Consider the following 21,517-nt stretch of genomic DNA (forward strand, 5'->3'; position numbering starts at 1 on the left):
GTTTAAAAAAGTAAGCTAGCCTGTCTCCACTGATTCCCATTGTAACAGCTGGTAGTCAACTTGAAAGTAACTTCTTGGGAGTGATGCTTCAGAGGTAAAGTTCAGAACTCACTTTCAGTCTACACTATGATTGCCATGGACTTTCACAGAGCAAGGAGTTTACCTGATGGGTCTGAATTACCATTCGCTTATCAGCCAATTTTAACCACTGCTACTCAAATCAATAAAAGTTTTGCTGAATCAGGACTCAATAGTTTTCAGGGAGGTTTTTTGATAATAAATACATCAACAAATAACAGAAAGGAAAATCCACTCACAGACCTGTGGCTGCTGCCACCTCTTCTTTGTCCCTAGATCTAGGGCCACTAACATGGCTTCCTGGCTTCCTCTAGAGCTGCTGCCACCTGATGGTGAGGCACAAAAAAGTCCCTGCTGGCCCAGGCTGACTCCCTCTAGAGCCAGTCAGGTATCACTGTGCCATGCTAGACCCAGCTTCAGGAGGAAGATGAAACGATGCTCCTCAAGCCTGCCCTGATCTGACAGCAGTTATGAGTTTTGACTAGGATGTTTGTTGTCATCAAGAAAAGAAAAAAGAAGTGGAGGAAAATAAAAAGAAAGTCAAAGACGTGCACTGAAGGCACTGTGTAGTATCTAGTATAATGTCCCCAGAGTCAATGACCTTAGGAAAGCTGGAGAATACAGACAACAGTTGGGAAAAAGGAAGTATTATTATCTCTTGAGTATCGTGGGTGACAAAGTAATCAGTAACGCAAGAAGAAGGAAGATGAAATATGAAGAGAGGAATATGATGGAATGAAATACAGACAAAACTTATAAAAGTTCTTGAAAGAAGATTTGTATGGAAAATATGTGAGGAAATAGATGGGAAGCCAAAAAGATTCAAGAAGTGGGTACTGTAGTCAGGGCAACTTCAGCATCAATGTTTGGACAGGCTGCAATCAGAAATGTGAGAAGAAGCAAATGTATATAGGAAAAGTTTCCCACATGTGGTGGTGGTGGTGAACAAGTGACAGTAAGGCAAGAAGCAATTCTGATTATTTTAAGCAGAAGCATGGAGCTTGCTCAATTGCTTGCAATTCCTTTTGCAAAAAGCAGTGAGAGTGATTCCAACAGGAACTACCACTGAAAAAGCTGGAGCGTGGCAGGGAAACGAGGACACTGGAACCAAGTACATACAGGTGCAGAAGTCAAGATAAGAAGGAACAAAATATAATAATGAGGGGGAACAATAAATACTGTATTAAAACCCCCAAGAATCTTGCAGATTCTTTATTAGTTTTCCTGTACAAAACTCACAGAAAATAACAAGAGAGTTGCATCAGCAGCTTTATAGGAGGAAAAGAGACTAGTGTAATATCCAGGATCCTGGAGTCATATCCAGAATCATTTAAGCGTGCCAGATTCTGTGGAGACCTCTGATTTGCAAGACCAGATCAGGCAAGAGATCCATTAGTCAGGACTCCTCCAGCCACTGCCCAGTTCCTAATTAATTTCTAATTAAAATTCTAGTCATCTACCTATGCCCTATAATTACATTTTTGATAGCATTAGGCTTTTATCAGCACCAGTCATGAATATGGTAGGTATACAGACAGGTCTGTGGCTATGCTGGCAAATTTTTATGGTAGTTCTGTTCGTTCCTTTAGAAGACTGACAGCTAAACTTAACTGACCCTAAGGCAGTGTGGTTCTGTGGCTGGCTGGCAGGCCGTGCTTTCACGCTGAACCCTGCAGGTTCGTAATTTATCTGCCAAAGCTTGAGGTTTAATTGTTAGCTTGGCTTGAGAAACTCAGAATGTTGCTGTCATTGGTACTGAGTGCCTTATCGAAGAAAATCTCATTCTTCTCAGTGTTGCTTAATATCCCAAAGTGCTTAGATCCAATGTTTTTTTCAGTTCTCCAATGGTTTTTAATTGATTTGTTTGCATAATTTGCAAGTTAAATCAATTCACTGCCCATTTGCCTTGCCAAATCTTTACTGACTACTTTAAAAAACACCTGTCCCAGGAGTACCTCACTATTAACACTCCACTGCCCAAGAGCAGCTTTCTACTATTTTTTTTTAATCTATCATGTAATCATTATTTACACTGCAATATTTTTTCCCATTAGTACATGGCACTTTTTTCCTTTAAATGCAGGCTTTAAAAAAGGATATCCCCAAAAATGTTTTTTTAAGATTTAAGTAGCCTCCATTTGCTAAGGCAGAAATGAATTTTCAGAAGAAACTACAAAGAAAAAAGTGGACAAGAAGAGGAAGGCTGTTATGGAAGACAGGGTAGTATGATTCTTTTACTAGCCTTCTCAAAGAGCTGTAACAAAACTCTCTAACAATTTTCCCTACATTTATGTACTGTTCACCAACCTGCGATTCAGCTCTTTTAAAGGAGATTGATATTGCAAATCTAATTCTAAAAGGAATTGATATTGCAGATCTAATCCAATTTTCAAGAAAGAATGCAAGGACTTTATATTAACTTTTTTTTTCTATTTAATTTTTGTATTACTTTCTGTCAGCTTGGACCACGTTTCATAACAGAAAATGTTGAGTGCTTCCTATGCATAATATATATACGATCATCAATGTCTCTATTATTTTCTTCAGATCCTACAGATGAATATCATGTAGACATAAATTAGGCAAGCCAAGCCCCAAATTGTGAAAGAATGGGCTTCATTTTAAGCACACAAGTATTTCCTTAGAAGTCCAGAGGACTACTCTGATGCTTGGGTCAGACACAAGCTTTGGTGCTTTCAGCAGTCAAAACCTTGGTCTGAAATAATGGGATTATTTCCATTTATTTCAACAGACTCTAGCACAAGCCTTTAATTCCTTTGCAGTGCTCACACTCCTTCCTCCTTAACGAGTATTGGCATGACGGCCACTCCTGTAGTTCCAGAAACCTTTGACCTCGCAATAGGAATCCCTCACTGATGTGAAAATTTTGAAAATGTATTAATTTATCTTCTTGTCTATTATTTGTTAATTTTATTGGCAAGATGATTTTCTTTTTTTTTTTTTTTTGATTGGAGGAGGTCCTGAGTACTTCCAGTCCTTTTACCTGCCTTTTACATTCACATCACCTGCATCCAAGCCTTCCCTGCACTGCTTGAATGTTCTACCTTACATCTCAATGAAATGAGAAATTCTTCCCGATCGCCTTTGTTTATAGACTACTTTACTATTTTAGCCTCTCTGTAACACTTGGTATTGATAAAAACCCCAATGGGCATTTATCACTTCTCAGGGTGGCTAAGCTTTATGGGAACCTGCCCTCCAACCCAAGCTCCTATCAGCAGGCTGTGCTTTGCTGCCATCAGGTCACAAGAATGACCCTTTTGGGCTTCCAACACGTTACAAATCTGTCCTACGAAGATGCAGAATGCAAGGCATCAGTCTACAGAGAATTCTTAGTGAACTAAATAGAAGATGATTAATTTTCCAATGAACTGGAAACTTAGCAGCTGTATACAGATTATATTTTCCACATATTTTAGAAAACAATGTCCGTGATACATATTAGCCTTATTCTAATTCCGTTCTATAGGACCCCATCAGACTAAGGGATTTTGATTTGTGTGTTTACCAGAGGGGGCTAGTGACACAAGTGATCTGTCCTCCATCTAGCTTAACTCGTAACACGGTAGACCTCCAGCTCTTCCTTACCTGGTAAATCATCTTCATCTTCACTGAAAACATTTGGATTAAAGACAGGCAGGTTAATGTAGTCCATTGAAATCTTCCGCACTTCTGGGAGATATATTGTCATCTGCCTGGGCTGCAGATGCAGCAAACTGGTTTTATATATTACTGGAGAAAAAGTATAACAAGAAATAAAAAAATTAAATCTGTTACACAAAGAGCATCTACAGCTAAGAAAGAATCAATTTAAAGCAGACAGAAGGGCTATGACTATTTTTATTTAATGTATTAATGAACAAATGCATGTATGGGCCATTCTTAGCCAAATCACTATGCAACACTTTGCATAAAGAGGATAAAAGAGATTGTTACTTTCAGCTATTTCTCTTTAAATAGAAGCAGCATCTCTGTAGTTAAATAATCTGCAGAAATAATGAATTACTTAATCTTGTATTCACACCTATTTTTACACAAGGAAAATAATTTTTCCATTCTACTTTTGGAGCTCTTCACCACAGGTTGCTACAGACTTATGTGAGTTTAGGGGAAAACTGGAAAGCTCTCAGGAAGGAAATCTGTTGAGGGTTACTACATACAAAGAAACCCCTCCTGGCTCAGGAAGTCCCTGGGACCCAAACCATTGGAGACTGGTAGAACATTTGAAGGAATTATCACTATACACTTACTCTATGCTCATATCCTCCCTACCTATCCATCACTGACAATGACGGAATGAGAATGACCCCTGGTCTGACCCGCTAGGGTCATTCTTACACTATCTTTTGACAATCACTGCAAACGCAGATGTCAGAAAATTGTAAATTACTTGAAAAAAAAGTGGCTGGAACAAACCCAAGGGTTTCCATAACACTTTATTAAATAGAAGGCCACTGCCCTGTAGTAGTAACACCAGTTGTCCCCAGGGTGACAACATCCTGGGAGGACAACTTTTGCCTGGAGGCTGGGCCAGAGAAAGTCCTCTCCCTGGTAGCTGGGACTCCATCTCTTGTCTGATAGTAGTCAATATAGCCACAAAAGATACCTATTTAACCAATTCTGCATCCAGGGCATCGTTATGTAGTCCTGATCTAATGATATATAATGCAACACAGGAAATAATTAAGTTTTCCAAAGAGCTCGTAAAACTCCTATACTTGTGTTACTATTTCAATTCAGAGCACAGTTCTGCTAGGTGGTAACCTGTTCTTTACTTAGCCTTCTTCCTTCCAAGAAGACTATCCAGGGAGAAATGGCGTACACAGAAGAAGGTCACGAGATTAGACAACTGCTACTTTTAATGAAGGCTACCAATTTACTGATGCTCCAGCAAGAGAATCATATGATAAGGCTATGCACTGACTTGAAGAATCTTGAGCATGATGCTATAAGAGCTTTTTTAACGTTACTTTGGTATAATTAGTAGCTAAATTACTATAAAAATCTGACTTTTAAAAATATTTCTATTACAGTAACTTAAACCCTATAATTTTTATAGCCTTGCAAAAATTTTCTTCATTTGTTTGGGTTTTGTTCAAATAAACTGTAAAAATAAAGGTCTGGGCTTTACTGTTAATTAATCTTTTTATTACAACTGAGACTTTTAACATTTTATTGATCATCTTGTTATTGTATTTATAGATTTTCATCTCTTTTAGTTACAGTGAATTTTGTGAAATCTAATTCCTACTGTCCACAGAAAATAAGTGCTTTGTTAAAGAAGCCTTTTGATCACTTAAAAAGAATCACATGGCATAAGTTTGTTGTTTGTTAGAAAGAGTGTGACATGCAAAAAATCAATAGAGTTTACTTTTACCTGCACCAAGGTTAGTTGGTAGGAAAGCAGCCAAACCCACAATTTTAAATTTGGTTCCCCAGATATTAGATGTGACCTGAGCTAGGTAGTTGTGCTGCAAAGCAAAAACAAGATCATTTTCACCTAATAAAATCTGTATCAAGCTCTAATAAAAAACTGCAAAGCAATCAAGCTATTGCAAATGATAATACAATTTCAGCTTCTCTTATTTTATTGAAACAGCCTAATGTGCCTATGTAGCAACTGTTTTACCCAGTCATTAAGATGCCTCTTTTTGATATCTGAACACCATCAGAAATGATGTATACAGCAGCCACAGAGGCTGATTAAAGCTGTTGAAGAACTGAACGACATGACGGCTGCTTAGTGAGAATAGGTCTGTTTTCAGATACTTCCTTCTCCTGCACACCAAAAGCACGGCTATTCTGTATTTCAGAAAGTAATACACCATGCCTTTTGGTTCTATGCTTATGAATCACTTTATAGAAAAATAAATAAGACAGAAATCAATTACTCATTAATGGCAAACATATTTTTCCTGGAGCTTCCAAAACAGCTTCCCAAACCACTGCTTCCATGGTGATCGAATTATGGGTCTGAAAGACCAAGAGATTTTCTCAAAGGCCAAGAGTTATGCTGTCAGCATCAGGAGCAGGATCTAAGCCTCCGGTCTCCTGCCCTATTCAAAGGACTTTTGGTCCTATCTACCACTGCTGTGTAACTGATTTAGAATGTTTCAATATAAAGAAAAAAGTGAATCGACAGAACAGAAGAAAACAGCTGAAACGAAACAAAACAAAACAAAACGAGTGCAGGCTGGTAGTAATAAATACGTAACCCAGCCAGTTCTACAGCCTGCTAAGTTTCATTTATCCACAGGACATGAATGCCACAAAGAGCACAAAGTGCTAATTCCTTGCCTTCCTTCCAATTAAGGCTGTTCCATGTTAATTATGAAACAGAGAACATGTGGCCCTCTGAAGCAAACAGTTCCTTATCTCTGCAATCCCTAGCAAAGCAGAGAACTATGGTGGCATTAAGACAGCTCTAAGAAACTGATGAAGCATTTTCACATACACTTTCAAAGAGCCAACAACATCACCTAGAATAAAACCTCTCGCATGGATTCACACTGACACAAGTTAGTGGTGCCAGGATTTATCAAACAACACCTGATATTCCATTGACATTTTTGAACATTAACACTGAATTGGAACATGCAATTCTCTAGTTGTTCCATCTAGTTACTGTAATTAAATGAAAATTTTTTATTGGTGATCATTGGATCTATATCACAACCTGCTGCATCTGGAAGGAGATGCATTTGGACTCAGGTCTGGTAACAATGTTCACAATACCTGAGTAATATCTTCTAAAGGAAACTCTCTTCGGGTTAGGCTTGGTGAACCAATAGAAGGTTTCCTTATTGGTAACCTTGGTGATCTTGATATCTCCTGTGCAGATCGTGACATCTTTGGAGATTTGCGAGCTTCTATATTGATTCTGCATATAAAGCAATAATTAGAATCATCAACGAGCATGCAAAAATGTACAACATTCATGCCTTTGAACGTAAAGATGTAATGAAGACAACTGGAATGGTGTCCTCTAAATGACTAATGAAGACTGTAGAGTCTACAGGATGGAGAGTTACAGGTCAAATTTAAAGATATATAAGGGCTGACGCACTTGCAGTAACAGACATGCTTTCTGATTCATTTAACAAAGCTTACAGCAGCTCTCCCAGATACAATATATCCTCCACTAATCCATAAAAAGGTGTAGGGCTGAGCTATTTCAGCTATGCAGACTTTGAGCAAAGCCTCAACAAATGGAAACATGACACCTCAGCTGGCAGATCTCCATGTTAGTACAGCAAACCAAGGCTCCACAAACTTTGACAGTGTTCTTACTCTAAGCTAAAAGTTATTGCTACCTCCCACTGTATAAAGGGGGTCATGAATAAGAGATCAAGCACCTGAAAAAGCTCGCTGGTAGAAAAAAATAATGAACAAGAGTTACATTTCAAACATTCGGTCTTAGAAAACCGAGGACACAGGACAGTTGTTTTTCCTGCACCATTTCAGTTTTAGGCTCAGGAACTGATGGTTCTTTTGTCAAGTACTACTAAGCTAAAACTTCGGTATTTCACACATTATGTTCACAGATAAAGGGATGCATTTTCTTTGCCTCATACTAGGACAAGCTCATAATATAAGGTCTTTGGAAAAGTGTCAGCTGCAGCTAGAAGGCATCAGGACCTCAATCCCATAACATGAAGCTGGCAGATAGATGTCAGTGCCTATGAGAAGCATCACAGACATCAGTGAGGCTCTGTGCAGGTGGAGGGTTCTGTCTATATACACAATGAATATAACAAAGAGCTCGCAGGAAAGCAACCAGACAAATAATAAGCTTATTTTACATATCGTTACAGAAGCTTGTCAACCCAGTGTGTAGAAGGATCTGTTTGTTGAGGCTCCCTTGCAAGGTCACCACAGCAGCAATGCCACCTGTGCCAGGATCTATGCCATCTATGTATGGACTTACAAATTTGAACATATCCCTGAGGAAACAAAGGCTTTAACTAGACCAGGGACCCTAAGCACAGAGCGGGTAAAACCACAGATTGTCTGAAGGACAAAATATAACCTATGGTGGCAAGAGTTTACATGTGGCAGAAGCAGTGGTTGGAGAGTTTATAAAATCTTTCTTTGAGAGTGCTTGGGGAGAAGTGGTGCCCTATTGCTTCCCATTACCTTTTGCCCCAGAACCTTCCCCAAAGTCCACCTCAACACCAATCTCTGAGATTACCCCAGAACTGCACACTGTAGAGGACCCCGCTTCTCCAAAAGACTCTTCTCTGCCCAGAGGAGTTTGCTTTTAATTTTATGAGGGGTCAAGACAGTGTTAAGAAAGGAAAAGGAAAAGGAAAAGGGAAAGGGAAAGGGAAAGGGAAAGAGAAAGGGAAAGAGAAAGGGAAAGAGAATGGGAAAGAGAAAGGGAAAGGGAAAACCTGGGGAAAAAGAAGAAGAAATAACCAAGAAATGATTACCTGGGGAGTTTGGGTGATTTGCTAGCTCGACTGATTTTGGGAGACTTCTTTGCTGCCCAGTCATCACTCAGTTCGATATCACTGGAGTCCGAGCAGTTGCAGCTGTCAATCACAGTGGAAATCAAGCTGTTTCCATAGATTTCATCTATCAAGACAGGCCCCAGAAAATGTAAGTGCTGCTTCAGAAAACTGATATCAATTACAACTATCAGTCATCAGAAGCATAAATCCCATCCACAGGCAGCAGTTGAGATAAAACTATGCAGAGAAAATTAACCGTTCTTCATCCTGCCTAGTATAAACTCCAAATTTCCACTGCTTTGAACTCAAGTGAACATGATTCAGAGGGGTGAATAGCATTCAATCAACTTCAAAATTGAGACTAAAGAATATTTTCTGCTAATGAGCAAGCTATGCCCCCCTATTCAAAATACAGGAAGTTCTCTTTTGTAAAACAGAAGACAGCATGATATAAAATTCAGAGGCTTGAGCCTAGGTCATGCTTCAGATTTTTTTCACATCAGAAAAAAAAACATCAGATGCCACCTTCCATGTTGCATATATAGATTTTCTTTAACTCTTGAGGATGTAATATCTAAAGTATTTCTAAACCATTTTTTATAGAGAGCAACAATTAAATTCTACCTGCTTTTCCATCTGTTTTAGGATCCATGATGACAAACTCTGGCCGTAACTTGCTGATACGACGTCCTTTCAGGATAGGCACCAGTCCCCCAAGGTATTCCAGGTACAGAGTATAACATGGACCACCAACTTCTGGGTCATCTTCTGTCCGCTTCATCGTGCAGTGAAGCCGTTCATTACCAGCTGTTGGGTAGCTGACAAAATCTCTCATATTGTTTGGGTCTGGGATAGGAGGCTTAATTAAAGGAAGGAAAGAGAAAGTTTCCTACAGGTTACTGTTTTGGGTTTTTTTTCTGCTGTGACTTAATCCCAACACAACCAACTGAATCTGAACCCAAGTCTAACTTGGCAGGTCAAGATCAGTACAGGTTACTGTGTGAGTTATGCAGGACTCACATGCAAAACAGAGTGGCTGTGTATTATTTAGTTAGGTCAAAAGCAGCTGTACAGAGAAAACTAAAACTAGTTACATCAAAAAGGAAGGTTGGACCTGTGATTAGACACTGAATTAGACAATAAACCTGTCTTCAAGTCCCGTCTCTATCACAAACTTCTCTTTTAACTTGGGTAATGTGGTCAAGTATAAGTCTCAAGAGTATCTGGTCTCCTGCTGGCCCTCCAAGTGAACTTGGGCTCAGGTTCCCACTCCTGGTTAGTACTGGTACATACTATCCCACTGTGCTACAGTGCTGTGAGATCTGGAAGAAGCTTGTACTTCTTCTATCACTTCCAAGCACATGACCCATCTTTGCTGAGGGCCTATTTGCATGCAGCGTGAAGATACACGAGCACAAAGCTCAGGGTGGGTTACTTTGCCCTGCTTGCCGGCACGCTGTATTAATCCATGAAAAGCTCAGTCCTAGAGCAGTTGGACTGCTTTTGTCTAGGACGATATAGCCTGTATGACACAAATGCTACTAATGTGTATAAGTCAACACAGTTTCTTTCAAAATGAAAGTACAAGAAAAAAAAGTAGGAGGAAAAAAGGAGCCTCCTTAACCTGGAGAGATGGATATGGGCTGAGGAGTGATCTCTAATGCAGTCCTCAAGCTGGAGGGGGAAGAGGAATGTATGCAGGGAAGAGGGTGCCTTGCCAGGCACTGCAAGCACGGCTGACAATGGAGGTGGGAGCATGTGGCTGGGGGAGAGCCGGAGTGAAGTATAAAGCAGCGTTGAAGAGGCTCCAGAAACACCCATGAATGAGCAGCGGCACATGGCTTCTGGGAACCCTGCTTCAGCCTCTCAGCTACGCAGCCCCGTGGCCGCTCCCCACCCCGGCATCCCCCCGAGGAGGCGACAGAAGGGTTGTCGGCAACGGTGTGCCCCTGTATTTCCTCTGCCCCTCTGATCCCCTTCACGGCTCCCAGACTTGCTACAGCCAACTGCTGCGTTCAGCCCACTCCACCCCACCCCTAACAGCCAAGCAACCATCACTGATGCTCTAGAGAGCTGCAGAGCTGGCTCTGGGACAACATGGAAAGCATCCTGGGGAGAAGCAGGCATGCTAGAAAGAACTGAGAACCACTGGTCTGTTAAATGCCCTGCATCTTTGGAGATTAAGGAGTTATGGTTACAGCAAGGCATTTATTTTTCTCTGGCAAATGAAATGTTTCACAGTCACACAAATTGCCCTGATCAGCAGTACCCAAATGGAACTGCGCTGAATCATTATTTTATAGGCATAATTTGTTCTCCTTTAAGCTGGGCCAACTCCACTGAAAATAATTGATTTCAAATTATTTGTTCTAGCTCTGCATTGTTTTAACAAGGACCTGAAACCGGCTCAAGAGAATGCTGTAACATACACAAAAAATATGTAACACAAAAATACATGTTTGCATCTAGGGCATTTACCAGCTAATGCTCTGGTTTATAGGCTGTGATAAAGAGTTTGGGAATCCTGAGATGTGACTGAGGACAACGCCATGAAACAAAGGGGCTGAGCAGATGGCTCTGCTAGTGCTACAGGAAAAGGCATAATATCTGGTTTATTTTTCCATAGCACTGTTGGAGCAGTAAGGTCAGCAAAACTCACTGTCAGTAGAAATATTTGGGTAGCCACAGATCTTAAGTACAACTTTCCTGGTGATACAAAGACTCATGTAACAAGTAGGGAGGCAACAGTTTTACCACTGTGAATCTCTCCTATAACCGTGACACAGTATTACCATCAGCATGAGCTTCTTCAGAAGTCTTTGTGAGTCACCAGCATATTTTACCCTTGGGATGTCCTTGAAATGGCCACCCCCATAGACTAATGCAGATCAGCACACGTGAGCCTTCTTTTCAGATTTTAATAGGCACCAAATGGATCAGTGGGCTCTTGAAGAGGACAGGAATGACCCTTAATCAAGCTTTTAAAATTATAAGTATGATAATTATAATATCTTATGATTTATCCATTGTCACTTAGGAGCACCATGGGGGACAAGTCAAGCAACCCTTTCCTCTGCCCCCCCCCCCCCCCCGGTTTCTTTCCTTTTACCTTGATTGTTGGTATAAAGGCTGTGGTGAGGTACGAGCAGAGCCGAGGGGGCAGGGTCAGTTTGCTGATATCCTTGTCATCCCGCAGACAGCTAGCGATGGTCTGCTGGCACAGCAGTTGCAGACTGGAGACCCTGTGCTCGACTCTGACAACGTATAATGCAGGTCCGGAAGCCATCAGCAGGCGCGAATCCCTGTGACCCCAACAGATCGAGATGATGGGACGCTGCATGGAGAGGAAAAGGATACAACTTTAAAAGAGCCTGTACTTTCTCCAAAATGTTGCACAGCAAGTGATCACATGAATTTAGCACTGATCGTGTTACCCTAAATCTTCCAGAAACTTAAAAGTGCATACTACTGCCCACAAAAAGGGAGCAAAATGTGAACATCTGAAATTATCAATAACAGCAGTTGATGTTTATACAGTGCTTTTTACTCACAAGGCTTAAAGCTCTTCACACAAGGAATTGTCAATCAAATTCAATACCTGGATAGGAAACGTGACTCTAAAGTCACACTTAAAAAGCAGGATCTTTTGATGCCCTATCTAGATGATTTTTTCAGTCATCTAATCAATCCTCATCCACTGGTAAAGGCTCACATTTTACAACTGAGAAGTTAAGTTATATGCCCAGAGACATTTAGGAAACTAGTGGACAAAACCCAGTCGGCTTTGTTGTCTTGCACTGAGTCTTCTGTTGCACAGTGTCTCTTTTGAACTATTCGCAGAGGAAGTGAACTGTGAAAGAGCACCAGGAACAAAAGAGAGAATGGCCTTTTGTCTTTTGCTTGTCTACACTCTGAAATGTCTAAAATTCATGACAGTAAAACCAGAAAGAGTCAGAGGCAACTGGTACTAAGTGTCAGAATGTGGAGCAGAACAACAATAAACAACTCAAACACTGCTTTGGACATTATTCCCTGCTGCATGAACGTTAAGAGTTCATGTGAGAATACTGAGTAGTGCTTGCAAGGAGCTCTCTGATCTCTCTTCCTAAACCCCATCTTTTTCATGTAAAGCACCAGTCTGTTGTGACCTCTTATAGCCCTGCCACTACTACTGCTGCCCTTCATGAGTGTTAGCTGCATCCACCTGTCATTTCTTGCTTTCTGTGTTACAAAGCATCTCTATTTGCATACATACACATACTGTATGGAATTTCAATCCCATAGCTGCTACCTCTATACAAATAAACAACACAGAGTAAAGAAGAAACTCTCACTCCATGAAGAATACCGTGCAGCAGGCTGTAATCAGTGAACTACAAAAAGGTTTATTCCTTCCTGTGAAGGGCTCCCTTCTTTTCACAATCTGTGACACTCAAAAGTTCAAGCAAACATGTTTTTCATCTGAAGTATGAACTGTATTTACTGAAAGGTCAGGGTCTCTTTGGAATATCTTTGCTCTTCACAAGATGCACCAAACAAGAATTAACTATACAGAAGATAAGGGTCAAGGCACCATCAGTAGTAACTTTTATCCACTCCTCTCTAGTAATACAGTACCCAGGGTTAGATCAGCCCAGAAGTTACTGATCTAGTCTGGGGAAAAAAGCTTTCCCTTCAGTTACAAATTCAAGATGCTTAAAGTGAGAAACTGGGACAAGATGTTTTTATGTGAATGATATGAAGCAAAATGCAGCTGGCACAGAACTGTATCAATGTCTATCATCAAGATAAAGGGTTGGATGAAACAACTTTTTCAGAGAAAAGATCTTTCTTCCTATGTCATCTTATGCTATATTTAAATCTCAAGGAAAATATTAGTTTTAAAGTGGGAGGAATGAAGAAGCTTCTTTTTCATTACATCTAGGCACCACCACACACACACACACACACACTTCCACGGAGGCACAAACCTTCAGGCTGCCTGATATGCAAACAGAAAGCAGCAACATGTGAACCTTGTGATTTTCACAGTCATTGCTAAAGGCATTTTGTAGTGAAGAATTTCAAAAGAAGTAAGAAATCCTATGTGTACCATCAACAATTATTACACGGCTTGTCATTACCATGATCTGTGGGACAGAGCCTTAAATTTGATGAGTGATCACTTAAAGTATCCCTTACTGATTGGTATTTTCATGATTTGAGAGTGTGGCTCAGCCCTCATACTGCCTGGCAGTAATGAGACAGTTCAAGCTGCTTGCAAAATAAATGCAATTGAAAAGGCACTGACACAAGTTAGGTATCTGCCACATCTACTATATGGCAGTCTGAGAAAGGCACCAGTAGAAGTGACCCTGATTTCCCCAAAGGCTGAAACCCAGCATGGGCAGAACTATCTACCTGGGCGTTACTGTGGGATACAAACTGCATTCTTCTGTTCACTTTGCATCAACTAAAGCTTACCTATAAATACAGTGAAAACAAACAAGTATGTGACTTAGCACACAAATGTTTATTTATTGCATAGAGTTAAACACCAAAGAGAAGTCTAATATCTCAGCTATCATAATCCAATACAGCACATTCAGGTAGCCCTACCATGAAGTCTACTATTGCAACTACTATAACCCAATATATCACACCCAGATAGGTCTCTGTTCATCCAAATAGAGTCAAATGAAACTAATTCTCTCCTCAGGTTACCGCTGCATGCAGAGAACAGCAGAGATGCAGACAGCACCAGTGCAAGAAACTTCGCAATCTTAAACATATTCCCAGGAAACACATTTTTCAGAAGCTTTGAAACACTGGGTGGGACCTCTGGCAACACAGCACTGTGGAGCTGGGGAAGAGAAGAAAGTCATAAGTCAAAAGACATTGCCTCACTGCATGATTTCACCACAGTTTCCCAATAGGCAACCATAGTTCAGCCATCTTCTAAACTTCTGAATGTCTGTTTCCTTTATATTCTATTTATGTATTTTTATATAAACATGTGAGTGGGTGCATGTTTAAATACACATGCACACACACACTGCCTACAAGTGTTCGTAAATCACGACATTTCTACTCCTGCATTTGTACATTTAATCTCCCCACACATCTCACATTTTAATCTTAATATTTTCAATCTTATCAAAGAACGCTTTTACCATACTGGTTTGTTTTTGCTTACTGATTCTCCAGACACACCTTGCTGCCGCCTTTGATGGAATGGTCAGTCCCCCAGTACTCCTCAAGCCTAATATCCAGCAACAATTCATTTACAGTGAAGGGCTAAGATTTAAGATAAGGTTCGGGGAAAATCAGCCTGTCATTACAGGCTTGGAGAAATAAAAGATCACCCAAATGCCAGATCTGACCTGACCTTTGAATGTACTGCTCCAATAATATTTTTCAATAGCTACGCTTCCCATCCTTTCCCTTGAAGGACAAGGGATATGAATCAATTGCAGCAAGTCAGTTATGAGCTGGCCACAGCTTTCCTTCCAAACTCTGCTGAGAAAAAACAATTGAACTCCAATGCCCAATGCAAAAGTATTGCTCCTCATAAAGCATCTGCTTATTTGCATTGTTTAGCAAAAAAAGGAAGGAAAAAAGTTGTTAATACCCGTATTACACTTGTTAGAAAATGAACAAGGAGATTCTAGCACAGAAGAATTTTATTTTCCATGTTTGCACACTTGTTTTTTTCTGCTATGACCAAGGAAATGGAGCTACAAATAGAATGTCTAATGATAATTTCTAATCTCACTTTGCATATAAAAATCCCATCAGGTTTTGAAAAATTTCAGCACAAACTGTAAATACTCGAATGAATCCCAGGGTTTAAATACAAACATGTAGGAAAAAAAAATCCTCAAAAAACCCTTGAACTTCTATACATAGATAGGATTCAGCTCTATGACAATTATATATTAGAAATCATTGGCTAAACAGCAAAAAAATGAGACGTTTTATCAGGAGAAATATTGACTGAAAACACATCTCAAAAAGTGGCCAACAAGGAGCTCTTTTGCCTTTTTTTTCAGAGTGGGCTTGAAAATCAGCTACATCTACTTAAATTTGTACCTCCCAGCTGGGCTGTCAACTCCCCTTAAAAAAAGCACGCAGGAATGGATATTCCTGCTCAAGCTCTGTGGTTGCTTCTTATAATTCACTCATCTGTCTCTCTTACAGGGGAGAACATAATTTATATACCTTTCATCACTTGTATGCAGTTCAGTCAACGAAAACACTGTTCAAGCTGATTCTTGCTGCCTGCCTTGAGCTCAGAAATCCTGAGCCATGGGGCTTGCCTGCTGCTTGCACTAATCCCTTGTCTGCTGGCACTGGGAGTCCCACTGGTAATGAAATAAAAATGGTATTCCAGGGCAGAAAGCCCAGCAACAAGCAGGATTCTTCTCAGCAGAAAGAACCCAACTGCAAAATAGTACCTAGTGAATGGTAAGTAAAAATCTGATGCACATTGCCTATTTGCTCTCACTTTAGACTGCTGGCCTGGAGACACACATTTTTCCCTCTGCTTTTCTCAGAGAGAAGCTGGAAAGTGAAATGGCTGCAATGTCCACCCGGCTCTTGTGAATTGCTTGTGCACACCTCTGTACTGCCACAGCATTCATGGATGGCTGCTGGAAAGTAACATAACTTCTTCATTCTTCTGTTTCCCATATTTACAGTGGCAATAATATTAACTAGTAAGAATTGATGGTGATAAAAGCAATAAAGACTATTGATGTGGTCAGAAATTACACTGCTGTGGCCTTATATGATTTTTCATGCAGTGAAGTCTTATTCTGTTTGCAGATGTTTCTTATATCCTCTCTGCTTCTACAGTATTTTTTTTTTTAGATTTCAATACAGCAATGAGATTCCATTTTAGCAGAATGAGTCTTTGCTTAGACAAGTGTCTCCATTTTCCAGTCCTGATTATGATCCATTCCTGCAGCAGGCAGAGAGGAGCTTATGGCCTATATGGAAAATATCAAGGTCCTTATTGATAACCTGAAGAATGTTTCATCAGCTAGTTCTAAGCTGTTGCTCTTGTTTCTCTTTCTGTAAGAAAATAAACTCTTCTTGAAGCTTTGTTGTCATCCAATAACAACTAAATAGGATTAATTTCAGGCAATATAAATGAAAGGCAACAATAATTCAGAAGCAACAAACCTGAACGTTCTATGCGAAATAAATGAAGACAAAGTAAGCAAGGTCAGCTCAGCTGAGTAACATAAAAGGCAGCCCCTACTCTCAAAGCCTTTTGATCTGAATTTAACCTAAAATTGCAACCTCCTTCTCAGGCCTTAGTAAAATAGCTTTTACACAACTACCAGGTTTCTGCAGGATCACATAATCTTAAATCTATCCATTCAGATGCCGGGACATTTCCAGCAGAGAAGCAGCCCATGAAATGCTGTGAAGGCTGCTGCTGACAGCTGCAGGTTTAGAGCAACTGGGTCTTCTTCTCAAAGACACCTGGAAGCCTCTCCCATAAAGATTTAGCCTTTGGTACACCAGTTTGAATTAGAGTTTAAAAATATTACACTGATAAAAATGTGATTACAGGTTTTCTACATCTAATCTTGTTGCCTATACAACTGATTCTGGAACATGCGTGGCTCAGTTCACTCTTACCCTTATTCTTCATTGCGCTTGAGGTTTAATCTGTTCTTACATCAGTTACACAGTGGTATAAAATCATAAGCTAATGTAAATTTACTGTAGACTTATAGGTGCATAGATGAGATCAGCATCAGGGTTTCTAAATCCACATTCTTGTTCCCCTGGTCCTCTCTGGGACATATAAAAAAGAAAATTTTGAAAAGTGAAGAAGGAACCAAACCATAAGCCACAACTCTGAACCATTAGACAGAAAAATCTCACAAGTTTGTTAAAGTTGGCAGTTAGGTAATTTTGAAGTGATCCTGTCGGAGACTCGTCTGTTTAAAGTTCAAATGGGAAGATGCAGAGCAGCTGTATCCACTCAGAAGTGACAGCAGGTACAGTTAGTTGATTTAATAAAGACCTGTCTGCACATCAGACGAGAAATTCTGAAGTGACAGAACTGGGTTGCAGCATTTCCAGTAAACAATTTTAGCAAGACTGAAAAACAGTCTTGAATGAGTTGATTATTCTCATCCCTGCTTGATGCCAGGGAAACGTTATGAGTATTTAACAAATAATGTAAGAAAGTAACATTCATCCAATAAAAAAATTATGACCAGCAGGGCAGCCTGCTATTGTAATCACATTTTTAAGTGTTGAAAAAGCAGGACCATGAAAAAACTGCCAGCTAAAAGAACTGGGCACATTTTTGGTACATCAGGTTGGTGTTCGTGTACATAAGGGTGAGTGTAGTAAGAGCGAAATTTTACAGAAATTAATAGTATACTTTTGAATAGTTATCAGCTAATCAACAGCCTTTAAGATACACTCTTTGTATAAAATAAATAACCAGTATCGACTCTGTGGAGTCACAGTATGGATCCAGTTTTCACAGAACTGCTTCCAATAAGATAAAAGTCTGGTGTGACTTTCTGAAGTCCCTTCTGAAATATTTTCATCATTCTTTCAAGGTTCAAACCAGTTTGATTCTGTGCAGCAGAAGTTCAATATTTGCCCTACCCTTACCAATGCTTTTTCAGCTCTTTCCACTATATTCTGCAAATATATTCTTGCAGCATGTCAGGGTGGCAGGCTGAAGCTCCAGAGCGGGGAACAAGAGAGACTGTTACACTATGCCAACCCCACCACTCTGTTTATAAATGTTGTTTTTCATGCAAAGCTACTGCATTCATTTGGATACTTCTCAAAAAGTGTGGTGTCCCTATCTAAGGTTTTATAGTCTGCAAACTACGTTTAAGAACTATATAATCCTACACTGAAGGTAAGAGCTTAAGAGAGTTAATCAAATGAGACAGAGGATGCCAAAACCATACTAAAGCTGGAGAAGGTGGCACATAAAACACCTTGAAGGGATCCATGACTGTTCCATCAAGATGAGTAACCTGCAGTACCCAAGTCTATTCTGCCTTGGGGTTTGCAGTGACTTTATGTTAGGTAACGTTCCAGCCAAGTTGCATATAAATCCTACATAAGTTTTAGACTGAGTTTTGTTATAAACAATAAAATCTCTTGTTTCCTGAATATCCTACCAAAGACAGGACAGACAAACAGCAGAAACAAAACCAATTCAGGATATTATAGTGATAAAATTTTCAGACGTCTGCATTATCAAAGAATTGGGACAGAGGACCACATGGAAAATCAGTTTTGCACCTGTATATGTTCCTTGCTGCTCTACTTTTTTTGACCTTTATATTCAGAACAATGCTTATTTAGAATAAATGTGCTTTTCCAGTCACACATTTGCTTGCTTCAGAAGAAGCAGTTTTAGCAGAAGAGTTTGAGATGAGGAAATTCTTTTCTTTTCTTCAATTCTTTTCTTCAATAACCAGTGACTAATTTTATAAAATCCCATTACAAGGCTGATTCTTATGGTACAGAAAACTAATTAATTTACTCTGATGAATTTGTCATCAGACAAATTACTGGGACCACTAACTCACTGTGTCGTCTTTGCATATACATATTTGGAGCAGAGGCACAGCATAACAAAAGTTACTAGCAACTTTTTCAGAATAGCAGTTTTTATCTGGTTTTGTTAGTAAACCAAATACTTAGCAATGTTCTAGCATACCTGTCACTTAGCTGGTAATACCGCTAGACCAGCATTCAAATACATGGAAGCATAAAGTCCACATGAGCAGATACAGATGTCCTTCTGAAAGAACCCTCACTTCCTCCTGCAGCTGAGTAAATATGAATTTAAATGCACTAAATAAAGAGAAAAAACACTGACTAATAAGAAGAGTGTCTCTAATTTTAGGCAGGTTTATGGACACAGTTTTTAAATAAACATAAATATGTCAGTTTGAATGTTATTTCCCAAGGAAATGAGACTCCATGATTGTGCTATTAAGCGGTGGTTGCCACCCCCTGACTCCCCCATCCCTCACGTCCAACCTGGCTTACAACTTCTGAAGCTGTCGGCTTTTCATCTGAAGTTGACAATGAGGGAAGAAATCTCCATGATATCAAAACTTCAGTGAAAATTAGCAGTTGGAAAGAGCAGAGAGGCTCATGTTAGTATTTTCACTATGAGAAATACTGTAGTATGAACTTGGCAGTTACCTGTTCTGTATGACTTGTCAGTGGCCCTATAAGTATATAATGGCAGAATAATTAGCCCTCACACCAGCCACAGTACGTGCTTTCTCCCAGCTGATTAGGCAGAAAGAAAGGAGAAGAGCTGAAAATAGGAAAAGAAGTTGAAACCATATAGGGAGAATGAGAGGAGATGAAGGTATTTAAACGAAGGAGAATTTGAGGTTACTGGGAACAAAGCAGTAAGAGAAGAGCCTGCGCACCCCCCCCCCTCCTTGAGGCAACCTGATCCCATCGGTTCTGATGCTCAAACCACAATTTGATTTCACAGCTTGGCACCGGACTGTTACACTGGTTCAACAGCTAACACGGACATACTGTAGTAACAGAATATTTGCTTTTCACCTGGTCTGGGAATAAGCAACACTGGTATAAATACGTTTTCTCCCCAATTGATCCAGAGAGGAGAGGGCTGTGCTACTTTGCTGAAAGGGCTGTGTTTAAGACAATAGAGCTGTGTATATGGGTAAGTCCTTTAGGTACCTAAATCAGCATTAGATGTCACTGTACGTATTTATGTTGGCTTTAGAGACCATTACTTTATACATTACAAAACTAAAAAATTCTATCTAAATTAGAGTGCTAATGTTAATAAGCACAGGTTAATGCTAAATATAAGCAAACACAAAAGCTTAGCAGCTGGTTTACTACGTCATCCTTTTGTATCCATCCCAGATCAGGGTACTGAAAAAAAAAATGATAATAAATGGTATCATCATTAAACATAATTAAGTAAATACATCTATAGCACTTTCCTCCACTTTCAGATTTCAAAGCTATTATAAATTAAGTTTCACTAATAACAGTCAGAAATCGGAATGGAATCACCCCTACTCTGCAGAAAATGAAATAAACTGTAGAGAGACATTCAGCTGGGTTCTGAAATACCAGCGAAGACCTATGAAGTATGTTGTGCTCCTAAGCAGCACACAGAACATGTGTTGACATTTACTTGTCAAGTAATGTGACTGAGGTTACAGTGGAAGTCTGTATAGAAGGTGGGAACAGAAACAAGACTTTCTGATTCATCCTTCTCCATCTGATGCCATAAAAAGTAAAATATTGCATCAGATCAACTGATTGTATATTAGAAAATTATAGCAATAACAAAGAGAGAATAATCTTGCAGTTATGATACTGGACTTGGAATATTGTTGTCCAGCTCCTGGCTCTGCTATAACATCAAGCAAGTTATCTAGTGTTTTCTCCGCAGTCACTTACCCATAAACCAACAGAATTTCCTTTTTCTATCTTGCCCAATGATTTTGGGAAACAGACTGTTTGTCAGTATATATTTTCACAATATCTAGCACAGTGGGCCTTAGAATCAGATGCACTCTTGGATGTCTGTCTTAATGCAAACAATATTTACAGTGCATTTTAATCTATATTATATTTTAGAATGTGTTCAGGACATTTTACAACCGTTTTCACATTGCAGGTCTATACCAATGAGCTAATGTGGGAAAAACATGTCAGCAAAGCATTGAGAACTGCCTTAAAAAATACCTCCTACCTGCACAGGTGTCTCCAGAGTGTAGATATGTTCCCCGCGCACATTGTAGAACTTGACAAGTGCGCTTTTCAACAGGGAACCATTGCTGAGGTCAACCAGCTGGCTTTGCTTCTCCATGCCTGCTACTGCAAGTAGGTCTCCTTGTGTACACCACTGCACCACCACATCTGAAATCACAAAGATGGTTTGCAATAATCACTGATTAGAATCAGTAGGAACAGCATTT

The 21,517-nt window shown here is 39.7% G+C and overlaps 1 protein-coding gene across 1 annotated transcript in view; it reads right to left on the reverse strand.

The window, feature by feature from the left end:
- Nucleotides 1-21,517, reverse strand: part of TULP4 (tubby like protein 4) — a 123,657-nt gene that overhangs the window by 5,177 nt on the left and 96,963 nt on the right. Inside the window, exons 6-12 of the mRNA XM_010581928.1 lie at nucleotides 21,292-21,458; nucleotides 11,662-11,886; nucleotides 9,177-9,411; nucleotides 8,532-8,676; nucleotides 6,835-6,979; nucleotides 5,477-5,570; nucleotides 3,688-3,831 (exon numbers count right to left, since the gene is read on the reverse strand). Coding sequence (XP_010580230.1) covers nucleotides 3,688-3,831; nucleotides 5,477-5,570; nucleotides 6,835-6,979; nucleotides 8,532-8,676; nucleotides 9,177-9,411; nucleotides 11,662-11,886; nucleotides 21,292-21,458 — 1,155 coding nt within the window. The remainder of the gene's footprint in view (nucleotides 1-3,687; nucleotides 3,832-5,476; nucleotides 5,571-6,834; nucleotides 6,980-8,531; nucleotides 8,677-9,176; nucleotides 9,412-11,661; nucleotides 11,887-21,291; nucleotides 21,459-21,517) is intronic.

The sequence above is a fragment of the Haliaeetus leucocephalus genome, unplaced genomic scaffold (genome assembly GCF_000737465.1).
Source record: "Haliaeetus leucocephalus isolate CR32 unplaced genomic scaffold, Haliaeetus_leucocephalus-4.0 Scaffold819, whole genome shotgun sequence".
Classification (NCBI taxonomy): domain Eukaryota; kingdom Metazoa; phylum Chordata; class Aves; order Accipitriformes; family Accipitridae; genus Haliaeetus; species Haliaeetus leucocephalus.